The sequence below is a fragment of the Netta rufina genome (genome assembly GCF_964035555.1).
Source record: "Netta rufina genome assembly, chromosome: 1".
In the NCBI taxonomy this organism is placed as follows: domain Eukaryota; kingdom Metazoa; phylum Chordata; class Aves; order Anseriformes; family Anatidae; genus Netta; species Netta rufina.
The window spans coordinates 14,861,209-14,881,236 of NC_140123.1; the positions used below are offsets into that span (position 1 = coordinate 14,861,209).

The window sequence follows — 20,028 nt, forward strand, 5'->3', positions numbered from 1 at the left end:
AGCGGGCTCAGGAATGCGCTTCGTTGGCCCTGCAAAAAAAAAGGAGAAACGTGGTTTTTCGAGAGACCGGTTTAAAATAAATAAATTGATAATCAGGTAGCATCCTGCTCTTTGTAGAGAGGCTGGGAAGCCCAGTGGGACCTCAGAGACCCTCAGATACACTCAGGAGGTGGGCAGGCACCCGGGGGAGCAAGGACCAGCTCCCGGACACCTCCATAGCCCAGCCCGGCCCGGCCTGGTTTAGGGCCACCCCATGGCAGCACCTGCCAAACCGTCGTCCCCTCAGCCGCTGCCCCGCTGCCCCGCCCCGTTGCGAAGGAAGCGGCGTCGCCGGTTGCTACGATGGCGGCCCTGTTGCCGGCGGAGCGAGGCTAAAGTGCCTCAAAAAAGAGCCGAGAATCGCTCCCGGTCCCCCGGTAGGGCGGCAGCGGGCCCGGGTCGCCTCATGGAGCCCGGCGGGGCAGCGCTCGGCCGCCGCCTCCAGCGCTGGGCAGCGGGCGAGGGGGATGCCATGGCGGATCCCGGCGCGTATCCTTCCGCCGCCGCGGGGCCGGGGTCTGAGGTGGCCGGGGGAGCCCTCAAGGAGCCCACCACGGAGGCGACCTCAAGGGCGGCAGCGGGGACCTCTGCTCGCTGCCGAGGTCGTCGGGCTGCCCGGACCCCCAGTGGGGTGGTGGGGTTATGGGGTGGTAAGGTATGGGGTGGTGGGGTATCGGTACATGGCGGTGGCATCCCCGTCAGCATCCCCCCCGTCAGGGGCTGCCTCAGAGGTGGCTAAGGGTAAAACTCCTCCGCCGTTGTTTTTAAACAACTCTAACAACAAACTACCAAGTCAACTTTTCCATAATACTCTTCCTTGTTTTCCCTCTTCTCAGAGATACTGCCCTTGGGAATTATGTTTTCCATCCTCACTGGGAAATCTGTGTTTTCTGCAGTTTTAAGTAATGGTGTAAGATGTACTGACACAAGTTGTCAGCTCTGCTTGTACTGTACTACTTAAGGCATTATTTCAGTGAGGCGTGACTCTGTGGAGAGTTGTTATTATCCAACAAAGATAATTTCACCACGTAAACAACTAATCCTTTATATATTGGGGGGGGGGAGGGGAGGTATTTTTGCTCTTTAAACATCTTCATTGTGATACAAGCATCCATATGGTACAAATTTAGATAAGAACATCAAAATGTATCTGCAAATAGACTAAGGTGAGATTTTTCATCTGCACATATCGTAAAAAGTGAGTGCAAAGCATCAGTTAAAATCGCTGGAAGTAGTAAAATGCAATTAAATTTTTTCTCTGGATGAACATTGAGTGAGATATGACCATAATATATATTTATGGGACCAACTGTTGCATAGTTAGTAAAATGGCATATCAATTTTGTATCTTATGGATAAAGTTTGCCCTCTCCCAAAAAGACATGTCGAGTCAAACAGGCTATCGCATCTGGTAACGACCTCTTGGATACGGTTCCCATTGTCCTTAACACAAGACTAGGGACGGAGCTTTAACATTTCGTTTTGGATGGGATTTAGAAGAAGAGCGCTGGGCATTGAAAGAAGATCAAAAGCTGTTTCGGAGTAAGGCACAGAAATATCTGATAGAGACAAACAGAAGAAGAAGGTAAGTAGCTAGGGCTCCTTGGTTGCAGATCATAAAAAACTGAGTCAGAAGTTTGAGACAGGTCAATATGTTTCTATTGTGTGCATATTCACTTTGCCAAGCAGCCTCAGTGCTTTGATCAAGAGGCATCTAGGCCTTTTTTTTTTTTTTTTCTAAAGGACAAATAAATTATAAAGGGTGAATATTCAGAGGTACTATTCTTTGGACAGCCAATATAGTCACCTCTTATTGTATAAAATACAGGTAACTAGGTAACTATCAGGTCCTCTTGTGGCTCTGATTTGCATTTATTATACACTTCCATTTTTTATTAGTTTCAGTTGTAACACATGAGCTCAGATATACGGTAAGAGCAGGCAGGCCATTGTTCCTGCTTACTAAAGTGTATGCAGTGAGTGCATGAAGCAACAGCTGGACAGCCTACCCTATGGGATGTGGCTTTGTAATCCCACTGCCCAATGAATGCAATGCTAAGTCTCCCTAGTTAAGCAGTATATTTTTCACCAAGTTATTATGTACTGATATTTTTAATGGAACTTTGAATATCCTGCATTTCCTCATACGTGAAAATGCAATGTCGTGAAATATTCTGTGACAAATAGGTGAAGTAAATTGTACACTGAGATGTTTCAGTGCAGAGGTGTGGGTAGTTTGGTAGGCACAGGGGGCTTTTCCCTGGGACTTAGGTCATACTCTCATATACAAGGGGCTGATGCTGTGTGCTCTAGAGACAGATAGGTTCCTCCCTGAGACATTTCAGAGCCAGCCCCAGCCTCAGACCAGCTTTGTCTGCCTAGTGTTAACTCTCTGAAACACTTATCCCACATAGTACCCATATCAGGTGATTTGCTGTGCAACATTTATTTATTGACATGGGTTGAGAAGTCATTAGAGGCAGTAGATACTGCTTTACTGCTGTTTTTGCCTCACAAAAGCCCAGCATAATGTGCTGTCTGCATATATTTTGAAATATAAAGAAAAATGGAAGAGGCAGTAGTATCACCTGGGAGTGATTAAAGACCGTGTGCGATCCACAGCCTTTGCAGATAATAAACTGAGCCTCAGCTGAAAGATCGAATATCTTGTTTAGTGTTCTGGAACCATTCTCCTGTAACACCATGCATCTCAGACGAACACTATTTATCATATGTTGGGCTTGAAATATTATACTCTGATGGAAAAGCAAGCACTAGACAGCCTGCATATTTTTGATGGACTGGGGTAGCTAAACTAATGCTCGTCGATACATAAATACATTTCCATATGAATTCATTGTGGCCTTAAGAAACAGTATAAATCCAAGTTACCCAGGTGAGCCAGTTAAAAATGTAGGTATGGTATTCATAGAAGGAAATTGTTTCCATTTGTGGTAACTGAAAACAAGTGTCATAAGCAGTTCAGATGGAAATCTGTGGTGACAAGTCTTCTGCTAACTGCAAATGAGTTAGTTGTCTAATGTTAAAAAGGTAGTGAGTGCATACAGTATTAATAAACTGTGAAATATAATTCAAAACTTCGGGCCATTGCATATATGATGGAAAGCAATTTAGAAGTCAAAAGTTCATTGAAATCGAATATTTTTTGCCAAAACTTATGGAGGTAGGAAGTGATTTATCTTCTGATGGATCAGCCATCAGGTTACATCCCAAACCTGTGTATGAGCTAAGATCCATTAGCTTTGTAACACATTGTAAAGGTGTTAGCTATGATGATGGTTTCTCAAGGGTAGCATGACTTCTTTAAGCTCCGCATTCTCACCTGACAGCATCCTAAATTCTCCCTGACAGGGCTCGCAGGCATGTATCAGAAGTTATTCTTGGCACAGTTGCTTTATAATTTCAAAACTGGAATTTTCTCTTGATTTTTTTTTTTCCTTTCAAATATACAGAGGAGACGGAAATGCACTGTTTAATATGACAATTTGTTTTCTACTTCTAACCTTCACACAGAATGGCTGGGGTAGGAAGGGACCTCTGGGTCCATCTGGTCTAACCCCTGCTCAAGCAGGGACACCCATAGCAGGCTGCCCAAGACCATGTCCAGACAGCTTTTCAAGATCTCCAAGGAGGGAACTCCAGGATACTGTCAGGGTTCTTTGCTGCGCTGGCTCTTGTTCAACTTGGTGCCCACCAGGACCCCCAGGTCCCTTTCTGCTTTTCTGGTTCCCACCTAGGTGCACCCCAGCATGTCCTGGTGTCTGGGGTTGTTCTTCCCCAGGTGCAGGACTCTGTACTTCTCCTTGTTGAGCTCCATGAGGTTCCTGTCAGCCCACTTCTCCAGCCTGTTGAGATCCCTGTGGATGGCAGCATGGGCCTCTGGTGTATCCACTTCTCCCGCAAGTTTTGTGTCATCTACAAACTTGCTGTGGGTACACTTTGCTCCATTATCTGGATGATTAGAGAAGATGCTAAACAGGACTGGACACAGCATTGGCCCCTGGGGAGCACTGCTGGGTGCCATGGTCACCATCCTGTCATCGGCTTTTCAGCCCCCTTTTCATCCACCTCGCTGCCTGCTCATCCAGCCCATACACCAACAGCTCGTCTACTAAGATCTTATGGGAGACAGCGTCAAAGGCCCTGCTGAAGTCTAGGTAGCCTATCCACTGGTCTCTCCTCACCTACCAGGCAGACTTTTCATTGTAGAAGCTTATCAAGTTGGTCAAGCATGGCCAAATTTAAGGTCACCCTTAAATTTACAAAGCCTCTCCTGAAAAGCAATTGCAGTGAATCTCCTCTTACAAACAGACCTAGGGAAGAAATAGCAGAGCCTCTGCTCTGTTCTTAATCTTGTTTTATTTAGGTTCTTTCTCCTTGTTTTGCACTGTGAAGAAAAACTTACACGTTTGGGTCTTTTGTGTATGTGTATGAGTTGGTTTGTTGGGTTCTTCTTGGAAGAACCACCACCAGTCTATCTTTAAACATGCTTATACCAAGTATGGGGCCAAGTGTGTTAGCCTCTAGTGCCCAACACTTTTTAAGCTAAGGAGATCTCCATATGCAGAGAGGTTGCAAATTGAATTTTTCAATTTTTGTTTTGTTTTGTTTTCCACCTGTTCTAAATGGACTTGTAGTGAAATTTTACCTGACAGATTGTATTGACCTGTTGTCAATACATCTAAAATGCAGCAGCTTCAACATTAAAAATCATCCACTTCTGACAAGATGTGCTCAGTTAATTAATATATTAGTAAGGAAAAAAAAATCACTTGCACCAAAAAAAAGCAGGTGTAGCTTTGGAAAGCAAAGCCTCAACAACTTCAGTCACAGATCTTTTTCAAGGTGAATACTTAAAGGAACCCATGCTTACATCCTATCTGATGCTGTCAGTTTCTTTGCATCCTTGTACAGACCAAACTCCTTCGTTTTGTATTAACAACAGTCCTTCAACATAATGAACAGCCACACAGATTATCTTCACTTAAATTGCCTGAGTCACTCCTCGATTGTCTCGCTAATACGTAATGTTGCAATTTCAAGACCAGTTTAAGAATTAAATGAGCTCTGGGGTAGCAGCTGACATATTTTGTTTAAATAACAGTATTTCAGAAATAAGAGCTACTGACTAAGCACATACTTTATAGAAATGAATAGGAGATCATATTTTGTGTTTCTATGCACGGAACTGCAGCCATCCTGCTGGTACTGCTCTGCAAAGTGCATATCCCATTTCACCGTGAGGTTACTGGCTGCAGGTAGATGGTTGGGTCAGGAAGCAGAAAATCTTATGCAATTGTGTGCGTGCATTTTTAAATAAACCCCGCAGTCAGCTGCCATGGGTCAGTGTTTTGAATTACCTTGAAATCTGAATAGCTAACCCATCTGTTGTAATTGGGGAAGGAAATATTTTCCCAGTTTGTATCAGTTTTCAATCTAATCACTGCTGCTTTTTTTTTTTTCAAAAAAGAAAATAATAATTTTCAATGTATGCACAAGCTTTGTGCTCCACCTACTGGCTGATTATCACTGATTATTTAATAAAAGCTCTTTAAGTTCAGTTTTTGATAGAGAAACACAAAGGTTTTAGTGCCAGAAATGTGAGGGAACTGTTAGCACCTGGCAAGCAGAGGAGACCAAGTGTTAAGAATTTGGTATTGCTTTCTACATGAGAATGAAGCTGCAAAAAGCAGCGGTCAGTGCAACCACGCTGACCTGTAATCCAGCGCTGCCACCGCTGCAGACGGGCCACAGGATTGTGCTGACTTTGCAAGGTCTCAGGCTGGGGGCTTGTCAAGTTTGCTCTGTCTGAACTTCTCGTGACCTGCCTGCAGCTTCGTTTTGCTTGGTTTAGCTGGGACAGCAATTTTTCTAATTGACCAGGTATCTGCGGCTAATTTATTTCACGTTGTTTGTCTTTTTATGGTATGAGCATGGTTTTATACAGATAGCAGTAACAAGCAGCTGTCTGTGCAGGATGAAGAATTTACGACCAACCTGATGACACAGCTCAGAGAAACACAGGCCTGGTACAAGAGCAGAGGTCTCAGGATCTGGGGGCGCAGGTTGAGGCGTAGAGGAATGCAGGCTCGGGATGATAAGAGCTGGCACACAGGCTTGGCACAGGAGACCCCGCAGCTATAAACAACTCACCGCTAGTCAGTTAAAGAAATGCAGACCTGGAGATGGCAAAACTGACTTTAGGGGTAACAGAGAAAAACGAAATGGCATGTGGTACATGTAAAAGTCTCCCTGTGTGGACTGTTTAGATGGACTGTGGGGCTGCAGATGCATGAAGGAAGAGCAAAGGTGTAAAAGCATCACAGCAAACAAAAACGCTCCAAGTGGATCCTAAGGTGAGGGAGAAGAAAGCGTTAGCACAAACATCGTGTTGCTCCTGGTGAAGGGACTCTAGATGCTGACAACTCACTGCAACAGCCCAGGAGCACCAGAATTGGGACCCAGAAGAGAAAGAGAAGAGTGAGCATAACGTCAGAAAATGGGAAGGAACTAAGCATGTGAATAGCAGTTTCAACTATTATTACTATTGTTGAGTCTTTATCTGTATGGAAATATTCCAACTGTGTTATTATTTTTCAGTAACAATTATATCTGGGCTAACGGTGTCCAAATTAGTCCCTTAGGAACTGAATTATCCTAACAAAAAAAAATCCTGGCTCATATAAGGTAGGCTTCCTTTTCACTGATAAAAGAGATTTGGAGCACAGCAAATTGGTGGATAGTGTGGGCATCTCTGCTGTGAACCCTTGGGGCGTTTTGGAGCACAGCCCCCTGTGAGCCCTAATGGTCAGTCCTTCTGAAGCCAGTAGAGCACTTTGGGGCTGTCCCTTTTCATTCAGCAAATCTTCATCACAGAAGATGACAGAGTACAGTTAATGTGTGTTCCTATGACCCTGGCGAGTATTTCATTTAAATAAAATAATTGATTTACGAGCAACCTCCACGGAACCTTTTAATGATACGGGGCATTTCCTGTTTGCTCATGGATAACATTTGGAGTGTGACACCCCATTCTACCCTTTCCTTGATCTTGCTGTAGTCATTAAGTGTACAGATACCCTTCTGCATCAACTTTAAATTATTGTGCACTGGTTTGCAATGAAGGTATGACAAAGGATATTTGTATCTTGATGAATATCACCACCTCAGTATCAAAAGGTTCATTTCATAGCATTCCAAATGCACTCTCTCTATATATATATATATTGTTTTGTGTTTTTTTTTCATCCAAGGCAGTAATAAGCATTTAGTCCACCTATGACTATAGCATCCATCACTTCACTGTGAAGGTAATTTAATAAAATTAACCAGGAAATAGTTTTACCGTCTGGTTACACTGTTTTTAGCATGAAAATACCTTCCACATAATGTCTGTATATGCTAAATCTTCTAAGGTTCGTATTCCAAATTTGCTATAAACATTTTGGCAGCCGTTGCAAAAATTGCTGCACCAGCGGATTGTTTATAGTAGACAGAAAAACCAGGTTAAAAAAACACCAATCAGGAAATTCTTCTGCTAACTCCCCATCTTAAAGCCATGCTCTTTTGTCAATATTACATCTGCGATATGAACCAAAGTTAGTGGCTTCATCTGGTGGATGGACAAACATTTGTTTTAACTGGTTTTCTGTAAGATGTCGTTGTGCATTTGTGAAATGATTTCTTTTACATAATGCACCTGGGTTTCCCAATTTACATTCTGTAAGGTCAAGAAGTTAATGATGCAGGCTTCGTTGAGTATCTTTAAAGATACATTTCCTTCCAATTAAAACAAAATACTATTTCTCCCTCATGTCTTACTCCAGACTGCATCAGCAGTTGTACCTTCCCATTTCCAGCTATATGGAACAAGAGTATTTTTTTAATTCCAGCTGTAAGGAATGTGGAAGAGCGCAGCTATGTCATACTCCAAAATCCCTTTAAAAATAAATAGTGAAAGGCTCTGTCAGAATTTGCTCATTCCTTTTTGGAGTTATACTCTGGAGTTATTCCAGGTGCGAAGTTGTAGAATTTCCCACATGTCTGAATTTAACAGTTATAGTTCAACTAAAGTCTTTCTTGAGCAGCTTCTAGAAATATTAAGGAGATGGAGAAGAATGTTTTTAAAATACTTTCTGGGGTAAGCATGTCTGTTTCCTCAATTGTGATTTTCCTATACTTTCAGTCAACATAAAAATTATATAATATTGCATATTTCTCTATTTAACCCAAGTGAAACACAGAAATACTGAAAGCTGAAAATAAACTCTCATTCTGTTTCTGAAATTTTTAGATTATATGAACAACTAAAGTTATGTGGGTATATTTCTCTGAAGGGTTTTTCTGGTTTTGGATAACTGCTTGTCCAGCCTCATCTCATGCCTCATGTCAAATTATTCCTACTTGCTGAGAAGAGGTATTGCAAATGAAACCTGCAGTGATGGGATCATGTTTTAATACTATTTCTGACCATCAGAAAGCACTTCTGTGCTGTGCAGGTGAGGGAGCCCTGGCACAGGATGTCCAGAGTGGCTGTGGGGTCTTCTTGGAGATCTTCAAGAGCCACCTGGACATGATCCTGGGCAGCCTGCTCTGGGTGTCCCTGCTTGAGCAGGGGTTGGACCTCCGGAGGTGGATTCCAACCTTACATATTCTATGATTCAGTTTCGGTTTGCATAAGTCAGTCTGCTGTCTTGTTCTTCATTTGAGCTATAGAGCTTTGTAATTCTTCATCTCTAGAAAAGATTAGGTGATCCTGCTCAGCAGTAGGGTTGGACAAGGTGATCTTCAGAGGTCCCTTCCAACCTCAGCCATTCTGTGATTCTGTGATTACCTTGAATTACTTAGGAATTCCTCTGGATTTTTGAAAGCGTAACTTTATTAAGTGTTACTTGCAACGTAAGTTTTGAATAGCTGCATGGAAGCCCTTTACAGTGCATTTCCACTTCAAAAAATACATGTTTTGCCTTCACTTGCTGTTAATGCAATAATTGGTCCATAAAATTGGGAAATGTCAGACATTAGATTCAGTGGGTTTTGACAACTGTGCATATCTGTGTTTTCAAAATAGCAAAAGTTCCTTAGGTATCTGCTACTCTTTGGCTTTCAGGTGTAATAAAGTGGATATGCCTGTAAAAGTTGTATTTGGGAATTAGTTGGATATTTTCCTATTTTTTTAACTACTGTGCACTTACTGCCTTTAGACTTCCAAAACCCTACTATTTCAAATTACTTTCCTGTTTGTTTTCTCAGGTGAATTGGCAGCATTTTGAAGGGATACTAGGGAGTTTAAAGTTGAATATTTGAATTTTTTCCCTAGAAAGAAAAGGGAAGAATAAATCAAATAGCCTGAGTTACGGAGTAACTCTGTTGAGGAGCAGCTTTGCTTCCAGTTGTAGTGATTGCTGCATGGCAGACTCATTAGAAGTTGTGTATTTAAGTATTGCTTTGTCTATGGAGGCACTGTGCCAATGAGTTTACTGATAGAAGGTATGTTTTACTCAAGGAACCAATTTAAGTTTGTCAGCAAAAGTTGAGGCTTTTGTAAGCAAGAAGAAAAATTCCACATAGCTTCAACAAACCTGTGCCTACAGAAGAAGTTTGTGATTTTTTTTCAATCAGAATCTGCATTGCTTTCCAGCTGGTTGAAGGACACATTTTAAATGTATATGATATTAACAACAGATTCAGTCAGTCATAGTTTCACACCACTCTATTATCCCACTTTGTGCTACTAAACTGATTGTTTTTCAGGAAGTTTCTCAACAATTGGAAGCTGATACTAACTCTTATGCATTTCTAGGTTAAAGCTGTAGTTCTTGTATGTTATTTCTGAAAACACCTCTTAAACTATTTCCTCAACAGCTCCTTAAAGGCACGCACACACAGTAATTGTAGTTCACCTTCCTGTAGGTTTGCCCACTGTGACAGACTTTGGTGGTAATGTAAAGAATGTAGTGAAAATGACACTGGTGACAAGAACTGTTTGAGTATGCATGTTAATTCATGTATAAGAAAGAATTACATCTCTGGTTGACGCTAACAAAGTAACAGGATTATGGTGTGTCTCTTCTTCATAACCCACTGTCCCATTTAGGTTCAGTCTAACCATAATAATCCAACTGTGCTGAAATTTATCACATTTAATTTGTGGACAAGCAAACTTCCGTTCCAAAACCACAAAATAATAAACTAGATGCTGATGTTTCTGTACATGTAATTAGAAAACATGGGTATCATCTACTTTTGCTTCCTAAATACAGAGCCTTTGAAGAAAGACGAAAGCAAAAAGAAGACAAAGAACAGAGACTAAGAGAAAAAGTTCTGCAACAGAGGAGGATTAAACTTCAAGAAGCAACTGAGAGGTTCCAGCGTGCTCATCTGCCTGCTTCTCAGCACAAACAAATAGGTTTGTAAATTAAAATTTAGACATTATTCACAATACACGTGTGGTTTTTTTTATGCTAATAAAATGTAGTTAAGGCAAAACAAAACAATTAACTTAATTCAAATTAATTGAATTAATAAGCAAAACATAACTGACAGGAAGCACAGGTCTGATTCTTATGACAGAAGTGGTAGAAGGAATGAAATAACAGCATGTTTGTTTTTTTGTTTGTTTCTAAATACTATATTGTGAGATATTTCTTTATATTCCAATCACAGCATGTAATTAGCTCCCAGGGATATTGTGTTTTCCTTTTTTTCCCCCAATTTTTCACTGCAGTGTCCTCTGCTTCTAATACTGCGATTTCAAAGTTGTGTATAAGATGTTACAAGGCCATTGAAAGTTACTGGGATAGTGTGATAATCCCCTGTGTGAAGCCCTGAATGTGAAATATTCAAGAATATGCATTTTGTTTATCATTAAGTAAAGGCAGTCCTAGTGTATATTATTGTATTACATAACTTTTGCTGAATTAGTCAGCTTTTTAAGCAGTTCTTTCACTGCTGGGAAGTAATGATCGAAGCAATGCAGTTCCTGCTTTCTGAGTTGGAATCAGGGCAGATTGGCAGGAGTTCTTAACAGCTTCAGCCAAGTCTGACTTCCAGTCAACTTTCCAGTGTTGAAACTCTGAAGATGTGGTATATTACTTAGAAATTCTTCAACAGATTTACTCTTCCAACTGCAATTGCGCCAGCTGTGAGGTAATGTCTCTGACTTCAAGATCAAATGTCAGATTAAAATAACAAAATAGAATGGTACTGTTTTAGGGCTTCTTCTTCATAGCCCTACTGACAGCCCAGACTGTGCAGCAATGATAATGAATCATAATTTTTTTCTTGGTTTTCCTTAATAGCAATTCTGTCTCTGCCACTTCTATCCTATGTTTGCTTATTTGTATGAAGCAAAACCATGTGCCTGTCTGGACTCTTTCTTTCTCCACTGATTCAATTCCTAAGTCACAATTTGGCCTCTATAAAACACCTGCAAGTCATAACTTTGGCTTAGTGCATGGACATAATAATCACGATGTGAAAACAAAGTTAGTGCTGGATTTTTTAACCACCCACTTTTTCAACAGTGCAGTAGAAAAACAAATAGAAAAACTGTTGACTAAATGCATTGCAATAAACACTTAAATAGACTGGGTTTTATTTCAGAGGAACATGAGATGTTCCGGCATGCCTAACAATGTTAAACCACTTTTTTTTTTTTTTTTTTTTTTTTTTGTAACAGTCTGGGTTTAGGCTTCCAAATTTAAGAATCTAAACCAAAACATGTATGGTAAAATATTCCAATTTATTTTTTTTTTCCGTTGTGTTTTTTATCCTGATAACTCTAGTCCAGACAAAAGCAGCTTTTCAGCTAGAAGAAGCTCTTGAACAAATTAAAGGATCAGTTTTAACATCAGGATTGTACTTGCCCAGCAGAAACAAAACCACCTTCAGGTAAGCATTTTTGTTTATTCTGATGATCAAAAGAAGTAAATTACTTGGTGTATTCAATAAACAGCAGATGATTACTCTCTCAGAAATTGCAGGCCGTCTTTCTGTGGCAAAGAAGGCACTTCTGTGAAATGTTCCAATGAAAATATTATGAAACATCCTTAAGCTGTTTGCGTGCAGTAGGTACAACAGCAGAGGAGATGATACAAACCTTTTCCCTTCAGGAGAATTCTGGGAATAGTCAGGGTGAACCTGGTCCCCGTTCAGTTGTGCCTGACTCAGACTGTCATGGTTACCAAGCCATCTGCTTGAAGTACATGAAGTATAAAGTACTCTGTCAAGATACTTTCTTATTCTCATCCACATTTTTCTCTTTTGACAGTCAAGGATAGTGTTGTTTTCATATTCATCCCATGATCTTATCTTCTTTCCAGCTGTTGCTCCTTTCGATTTCTCATCCCTTATATGTATCTTGAACATCTTGATAACAATTTGCCCTGTAATTTTTTCTTATATCACGTACAAGTTGAATCCCAAACTCTTCACTCTACCTGAGCACTTTTTCTAAGATGCATTGCCTTATCACAGAACATTTCTACATGTATATTTTATCTGCTATATTTGATACTCTTTCCTGATTATCACCTTTCCAAACACACATTTCTTCAACTATTCAGTTCAGTGTTTTATTTTTTCTGGTTGCTGCTGTTGTTATTACTATCATTATAATTATTCTGCACATGCTGTAAATTGTGCAGATGTTCAGAATAGAGATAATGTTTGTGTCCAGTGGATTGTAGCTATTAAAAAACAACAACAAAAAGGAAAAACTACCTGCCAAATACAAGTTGAAATTATGGTAAAAACATGTAGATATTTCTGAACACTACAGAAGCACCCATTCCTTTGTCTCATTTCACTCAGGCTTGGCTTAGGACAGCAACTCTGTGTCTTCCCCCTACTATCAAAATTTCTTTATTTATTTCCCAACTTTCTACAAACTTCTTGTGCTTCAAGGGCTCACAGGTCTCTCTCAGAACATCTTCAAACCACTAACTCTTTGCTTAATTTCTTACAGGATTACATTGCTGTCACTATATTATAATGTATCATTTTTAAATTCGCTATCTTATAAGAACTGTAGTGCATTCTTTCCTTGATTTTCATTTCTGTAACTTGATTTCTTATAGAAATTAAGTTTATTTGTTTGTATGGAACAGGCTACACAGAGAAGTTGTGGATGCTCCAGCCCTGGAGGTGTTCAAGACCAGTTTGGATGGAGCTTTGAGCAACCTGGTCTGGTGGGAGGTGTCCCTGCCCATGGCAGGGGATTAGAATTAGATGATCTTTAAGGTCCCTTCCAACCTAAACCATTCTAAGATATTTCTTTACAGGCTCTAATCCCCTAGTAACCAAATCCAAGAGAGAGATAGAGAATCTCAAATACAATTTTACTTCTCTGATTTTGAAAATTGAAATTATGCAAGGAAGAAACTATTCAAAGTGACCCCAGCATGAAAAACACTTTAAAGTTGTGTCCACATTGACCTATTTTGATTAGCGGGTCACAAGCCAGTCAGTATTGGTAAGACAGCACATGAATATCTTGGAACCTGCCACAGAATGTGCTGCCTCTTCTCCAGCTAGTAACTGGGAGACTTGGGTAGTAGCCATATGAGGTGGGTGAAGGAGGATGTGGACAATGTGGGTACAGAAATAACAGAAAAAGAATTAAGTTGTCGCCATAAAGGTTTCTTTATAAGGGGCAAAGTGTGCAAATTATTATGAAATAAAGCTTTGCTTATTCTAATGCTAGCATAATTTATCTTTCTTCCTTGTGACAGAAAATACAGTAAGCATTTTTGTCTGCATCTCACACAACGCCTTACCCACTGTAAGCACTGTGATTTAAACTGAACAAACGCAATGCAGCACAGATTATTTTAGTCTGTTGCAGAAAATGTTAGCACTGGGCAGTTCCTGTTCATTTTTGACTGGGAGCCATAGTTCTCTCCCTGTGTGGGTCACAAAAGTAGCATTTCTGTGTATTCAGACTTGGTTCCAAAAATTGTGTAACATTCTCTTAGAGGTCAAATAGATTTCTTCCAAAACAGTAAAGCAAAGCAAGTTTTGATACAGAAAAGCTTTTTCAGAAAGTAACCATTCACCAGTTGTGAGATGTAAACCTTTAAATATGTATAACAGTCCCCAAAATTTGGGGATAGCAAAAAACTTACTCAAATGAGGCAGTAGATCCCTTTCTATATTTCTGTCTATTCTTACAATTCTGTAAGCATTTAAACCAATACATATATATATCATCATTATAATTTACCCTCCCTCAGCAACAGAATGCATAGAATTCATCAAAAGTCCTCTTCTAAAGAAAAAAAATGAATATTGTTTTAAGCATGTAAGACAAATATGGCTGCATCGAGAATATCCCAAGAATATCCCAAGTTGGAAGGGACCCACCATCATGGAGTCCAACTCCTGGCTCCACACAGGACTACCAAAAAATTAAACTATATGTCTGCTGGCGTTGTCCAAATGCTTCTTGAACTCCAATAGGCTCAGTACTGTGACCACTTCCCTGGGAGTTGTATTTGATTATGTTCAGTTTTGGGACAGAAACTAAAAATGACAAATCAAAACTATTCCCTGAAAAAAAGCTACCTACAAATTTTTATAAATGTAACTGATCTAAACATTCAAATAGATATCAAGAAACTTTACCAAAAAAAGGAAAAAAAAGATTTGTGTCCACATGCATATAAGTCTGGTCCACAACAACAAAGTCTTCAACAGACAATAGGTACAGGTTTTTGGTTGACAAGGATATCTCCCGTTCAGAAGAATGCAGAATGCAGTTTTCAGAGTTCTAAAAATAAATTTGAGAAGTTGTTCTCCCTTTTTACTATCAGCCATGTCATCAGAAATAACAAATTCCTTCTCAGACTTTGCCAAACATATATTCTGACTGGGTCAGTGCAGTTAAGAGAACCTTTCGGAAGAGTTATATAAAATATTCTCAAGAAAGCTCAAGAAATGGAGAGAAACGAAAGAAAGAGATTATTGAGTTTCTGTACATGTATTAGGCATGTACAGAAACAAGAAACAACGGAAAGGATCAGTGTCAATTGCTAGGGAGTTCTACCTAAGCAGTCAAGCAACCAAGTCAAGCACTCAAGCACAGCTGGCAGCCTGCTAACAGTTATACTTCCAAAAGGCTACAGGTTGGTTAGCCCGCGAGTTGGTGGGTTTTGGGGCTTGGTGTTTTTTGTTTGGTTGGTTAGTTTTTTGTTTGTTTGTTTGTTTGTTTTGCTATTTTAATACCTTTCTTATTGGTTAAAGCTACTTCACAGAATCACAGAATTTCTAGGTTGGAAGAGACCTCAAGATCATCGAGTCCAACCTCTGACCTAACGCTAGCAGTCCCCACTAAACCATATCCCTAAGCTCTACATCTAAACGTCTTTTAAAGACTTCCAGGGATGGTGACTCCACCACTTCCCTGGGCAGCCTGTTCCAATGCCTCACAACCCTTTCAGTGAAGAAGTTCTTCCTAACATCTAACCTAAAACTCCCCTGGCTCAACTTAAGCCCATTCCCCCTCGTCCTGTCACCAGGCACGTGGGAGAACAAACCAACCCCCACCTCGCTACAGCCTCCCTTGAGGTACCTATAGAGAGCGATAAGGTCGCCCCTGAGCCTCCTCTTCTCCAGGCTGAACAAGCCCAGCTCCCTCAGCCGCTCCTCGTAGGACTTGTTCTCCAGGCCCCTCACCAGCTTCGTCGCCCTTCTCTGCACCCGCTCAAGCACCTCGATGTCCTTCTTGTAGCGAGGGGCCCAAAACTGAACACAGTACTCGAGGTGCGGCCTCACCAGAGCTGAGTACAGGGGGACGATCACCTCCCTAGCCCTGCTGGTCACACTGTTTCTTATGCAAGCGAGGATGCCTTTGGCCTTCTTGGCCACCTGAGCACACTGCTGGCTCATATTCAGCCGACTATCCACCATCACTCCCAGGTCCTTCTCTGCCTGGCAGCTTTCCAACCATTCCTCTCCCAGCCTGTAGCTCTGCTTGGGGTTATTGCGCCCCAGGTGCAGGACCCGGCACTTGGCCTTGTTGAACTTCATGCAGTTGACCTCAGCCCATCGGTGCAGCCTATCCAGATCCTCCTGCAGAGCTTTCCTACCCTCGAGCAGATCGACACACGCACCTAACTTGGTGTCATCTGCAAACTTACTGAGGGTGCACTCAATGCCCTCGTCCAGATCATCGATGAAGATATTAAAGAGGACCGGCCCCAGCACCGAGCCCTGGGGGACGCCACTAGTGACTGGCCTGCAACTGGACTTGGCTCCATTCACCACGACTCTTTGGGCCCGGCTATCCAGCCAGTTTCTAACCCAACGAAGCGTGCGCCAGTCCAAGCCAAGAGCAGCCAGTTTCTTGAGGAGAATGCTGTGGGAGACGGTGTCAAAAGCGTTGCTGAAGTCAAGGTAGACCACATCCACAGCCTTTCCCTCATCCACCCAGCGCGTCACTTTGTCATAGAAGGAGATCAGGTTCGTCAGGCATGACCTGCCTTTCATAAACCCATGCTGACTGGGCCTGATCGCCTGCTTGCCCTGCAAGTGCTGCGTGATGACTCTCAAGAGGATCTGCTCCATGAGCTTCCCTGGCACTGAGGTCAAACTGACAGGCCTGTAGTTTCCCGGGTCTGCCCTCCGGCCCTTCTTGTAGATGGGCGTCACGTTTGCTAGCCGCCAGTCAACTGGGACCTCCCCCGATCACCAGGACTGCTGATAAATGATGGACAGTGGCTTGGCCAGCTCCTCTGCCAGTTCTCTCAGTACCCTTGGGTGGATCCCATCCGGCCCCATCGACTTGTGCACATCTAAGTGCCGTGGCAGGTCACCAACCAGTTCTTCATGGATAGTGAGGGCCACATCCTGCTCCCCATCCCCTTCCACCAGCTCAGGGTACTGAGTATCCAGAGAACAACCAGTATTGCTGCTAAAGACTGAGGCAAAGAAGAAAAACTTATTTCTTGCTTTTGTCATCCTTGATATCTACTTATTTCTCACTTCTGGTTTTTCACACGTTGGTTCCTATTCCTAGTGATCTTACCCAGTCAAGTTCCAGTTCTCTTCATTCTTGAACATATCTTGTTACAGACTCCCTGCCTTCCTAGTCTCTGATTGCTCATTTTCCTTGTCATTTGGCTTCCCGTGCTTCCTGGCCTCTTTAATTCCTGGGTGTCTGTCAGCCCCATGGTTCTGGATAATTCCTAACCTGTGGAAACCTGTGATTTCCTCAGTCTTCATTTGGGCTCACTGTGACCACAGTGCACAGCTACAGTAGCAACTCTGAAGATATTTTTTTCAGGTAGAAAATATAAATTCTTTCATGTCCCACAATACTGACATTACTGGTCATCACTAGAAGCAACATCTAGAAACAACAAGGCCTTTGTGCCGTCTGAAGTAAGGGAATATCTGACAGAAGCAGTATATAGTCATCCTCTATATAAGCCAGCCTTATGGAAAAAAATAGAGGTCATTTTCCTTCTTAAAAAAAAAAAAAAAAAATCCATGTTCCCGTCCTGTAAATGACCAAACTGTTGGCTGACATTTTCTGGAATAATCCAGCCTGAGGCATTCACCCAACAACCCAATCGGAAAACTCTGACAATTTATAAATAACAGAAGAGAACGTTTAAAATGGAAAGTGTTGGAGAGTTTTAATGCTAGACAGTACAAATAGCACCACCTGTAGTTACGTGGAGTTCAGCTTTCCTTCACATGCCAGGCATTTGTTGGTGATGTATACTTTTGGAAAGGAACATGTTTGAAAGTGTATCATTGACGCATAGAAGTAAGCCAAAATAATAAGTTATTTGCTTGCATCAAGAGCCACAGATGACACTTCATCCTCATCAGCATCTAGAAACGGTTATTCCCATCAGGAGCAGATTTCAGCAATGGTTGGCTACGATAACACAATGCAGGAGAGCAGTACAACAGGCATGGATAGTAACCAACTTCTATTCCAGAAAAATCTGAAAGAAATGCAGCAGCTCCTAGAAAAACAGCATCTCAGCAACTTGGAGGTACGATATTTTCATGTGATTCATTGTATGATGTTTTTTAAATGTAATTCTTGAAAATGATATTCTTGAATATGATAAAAAAGAAAGACTGTTAAGCACACCTTACAAATTAGACAACACCTAGACACACTGCACTCTGCCTTACTAATAGGTTATTTATAGTTAGAGTATACATATTTTCAGTAAGAAATCAGAAATCTTTAAAAATGTTTGTAAGGATATTTTCACAAAAGCCTCAAAGACATCAGTTATGTTGTCTTTCTTTCTCTGAACCTAAGATTTGACTGCTAGAATTCTTGGCTCTGGAGTAGCTAGACATTAGTCTATCACAGGAGTCTTGTGCTAGCTCCAAACTTAAACTGGCAGCTTCCAGTAATGCACTTAAGTTTCTGCTTTGCTGATTGCTATAGCTCAGCACAAAAAGCTATAGCAATATAATTATGGTAGGTCAAATGTTGAGTTTGTTTTTGTTTTCCCTAATGTGCGGTGATTTCCTGGGCATTGACTTCAAGTCTCTTGAGATTCTACGTCCTTTTTTGTCATCTTTGGAATATATGTAAGTGTTCTAGTAACAAGCCATGGGTACGTCTTAATTCCATGTCTAAATTAACTTCTGGAGCCCAAATCAGTTTCAAAAGGCACCTTAGAAACACAGTGAAAATCCTGAAGAACTGAGGTCCAAAGTGATTTCCTTCAACTGCACCTTTATGTCTGATTTTAGGTCAGTCAGTGTTGTCTTTGATTTTGGAAATATCTTTCTTTAATATTATATTTTTTTGCAAACAAAAGGACATAATTTTGGTGTCACTCATATTTCTGTAATGCTAAGTATGAGACTCATGATGTCTGAGATGACCTTGACACAATGAAGCAGCCTTGCTTTTACTCTGGAAATGGCTAGAGGTCATTGATTGACAAGAATTTGTCCAAGAACTTTTCCTTAGGAAAAAAAAAAAAAAAAAAAAAAAAAAAGCAAGGACTTTTAATGCATCGTGATGCATTAAAAGGACTTTTGAAGGACTGTGTGCTGTTCAGATATATTTGGAGTTCTTTGATATTAATGTTTCCAGGCACATTCATCTCAGTCTTTGTACCCACTTTGTTCTGGTGGGGATTCATGAGAATCTTGAGAAGCCGATGGCTAATACAGAAAATCTCACTCAACTGGAGTAAATTTCAAAAAGGTTGAGGAGACAGAAGGAACATTTTGTACTGGCAAGGCTGTTGATTAGTATTCATTCTTTTATATAATAATCAGCTTTAGATGCTGCATATAATATAGAAATTTACAAATTAATGTGTTTACAAATTAATGTTTTTGAAAATGCTTTGATCCTATTAAGATTCTCCCAGAATATATTTTTCTGCTGCCACTAGGGGTTGCTCATCTTCTTCCCTCTGATAAATAGTTTAAAATTATAACTATTTATACTTGAAGCATTTGACTTTCTTTCTTGAAATTTCAAGCTTTGGACTCTGATTAGAAAAATAGTCAAGAAAACTATCGTCGTTGTTCTAAAGCCTGAGTTTGGAAGCTTAATTCTTGGATTGGGCTAGTGTGTATGTGTGCTGTGACTTTCTGTGATGTGATGCAGTATTTATAATACTCTTACTAAGGTTACTGACATGAATAGTCTTCAGTGGTCTTGTTGCTGTCTGTTGTCCAAAGTCATTTCAGCAGCGCCTGCCTTTCTGAAACAAACGTCGAAGTATTTCAATGTGGACATGCTTTGCAGTCTAACCATCCATTGAGGTCCTTTAACCTCTCTTGGGTTCTGTTTTTACAGGCCTACCAGGATTATAAAGATTCCTAAAATTCTTTTCTCTCCTACAGAGCAATAAAGTTCTATGTAGACCTCACCCATAGATTTGGTGTGTTCCCTGCTTTCCAACCTTAAAGATTTGTGTAGTTTCAGCAGTAAACCAAGGTTTTCAGTGACCCTTTTACCCTTCTCCAAAA

General features: G+C 40.9%; 1 protein-coding gene across 1 annotated transcript in view; it reads left to right on the plus strand.

Moving 5' to 3' along the window:
* Positions 1-253: 253 nt before the first annotated feature.
* CEP126 (centrosomal protein 126) overlaps positions 254-20,028 on the plus strand; it is a gene marked incomplete at both ends in the record, with an annotated part of 43,802 nt that continues 24,027 nt past the window's right edge. The window contains 5 exons of the mRNA XM_084306126.1: positions 254-694; positions 1,494-1,624; positions 10,323-10,468; positions 11,847-11,952; positions 17,870-18,068. Coding sequence (XP_084162252.1) covers positions 254-694; positions 1,494-1,624; positions 10,323-10,468; positions 11,847-11,952; positions 17,870-18,068 — 1,023 coding nt within the window. The remainder of the gene's footprint in view (positions 695-1,493; positions 1,625-10,322; positions 10,469-11,846; positions 11,953-17,869; positions 18,069-20,028) is intronic.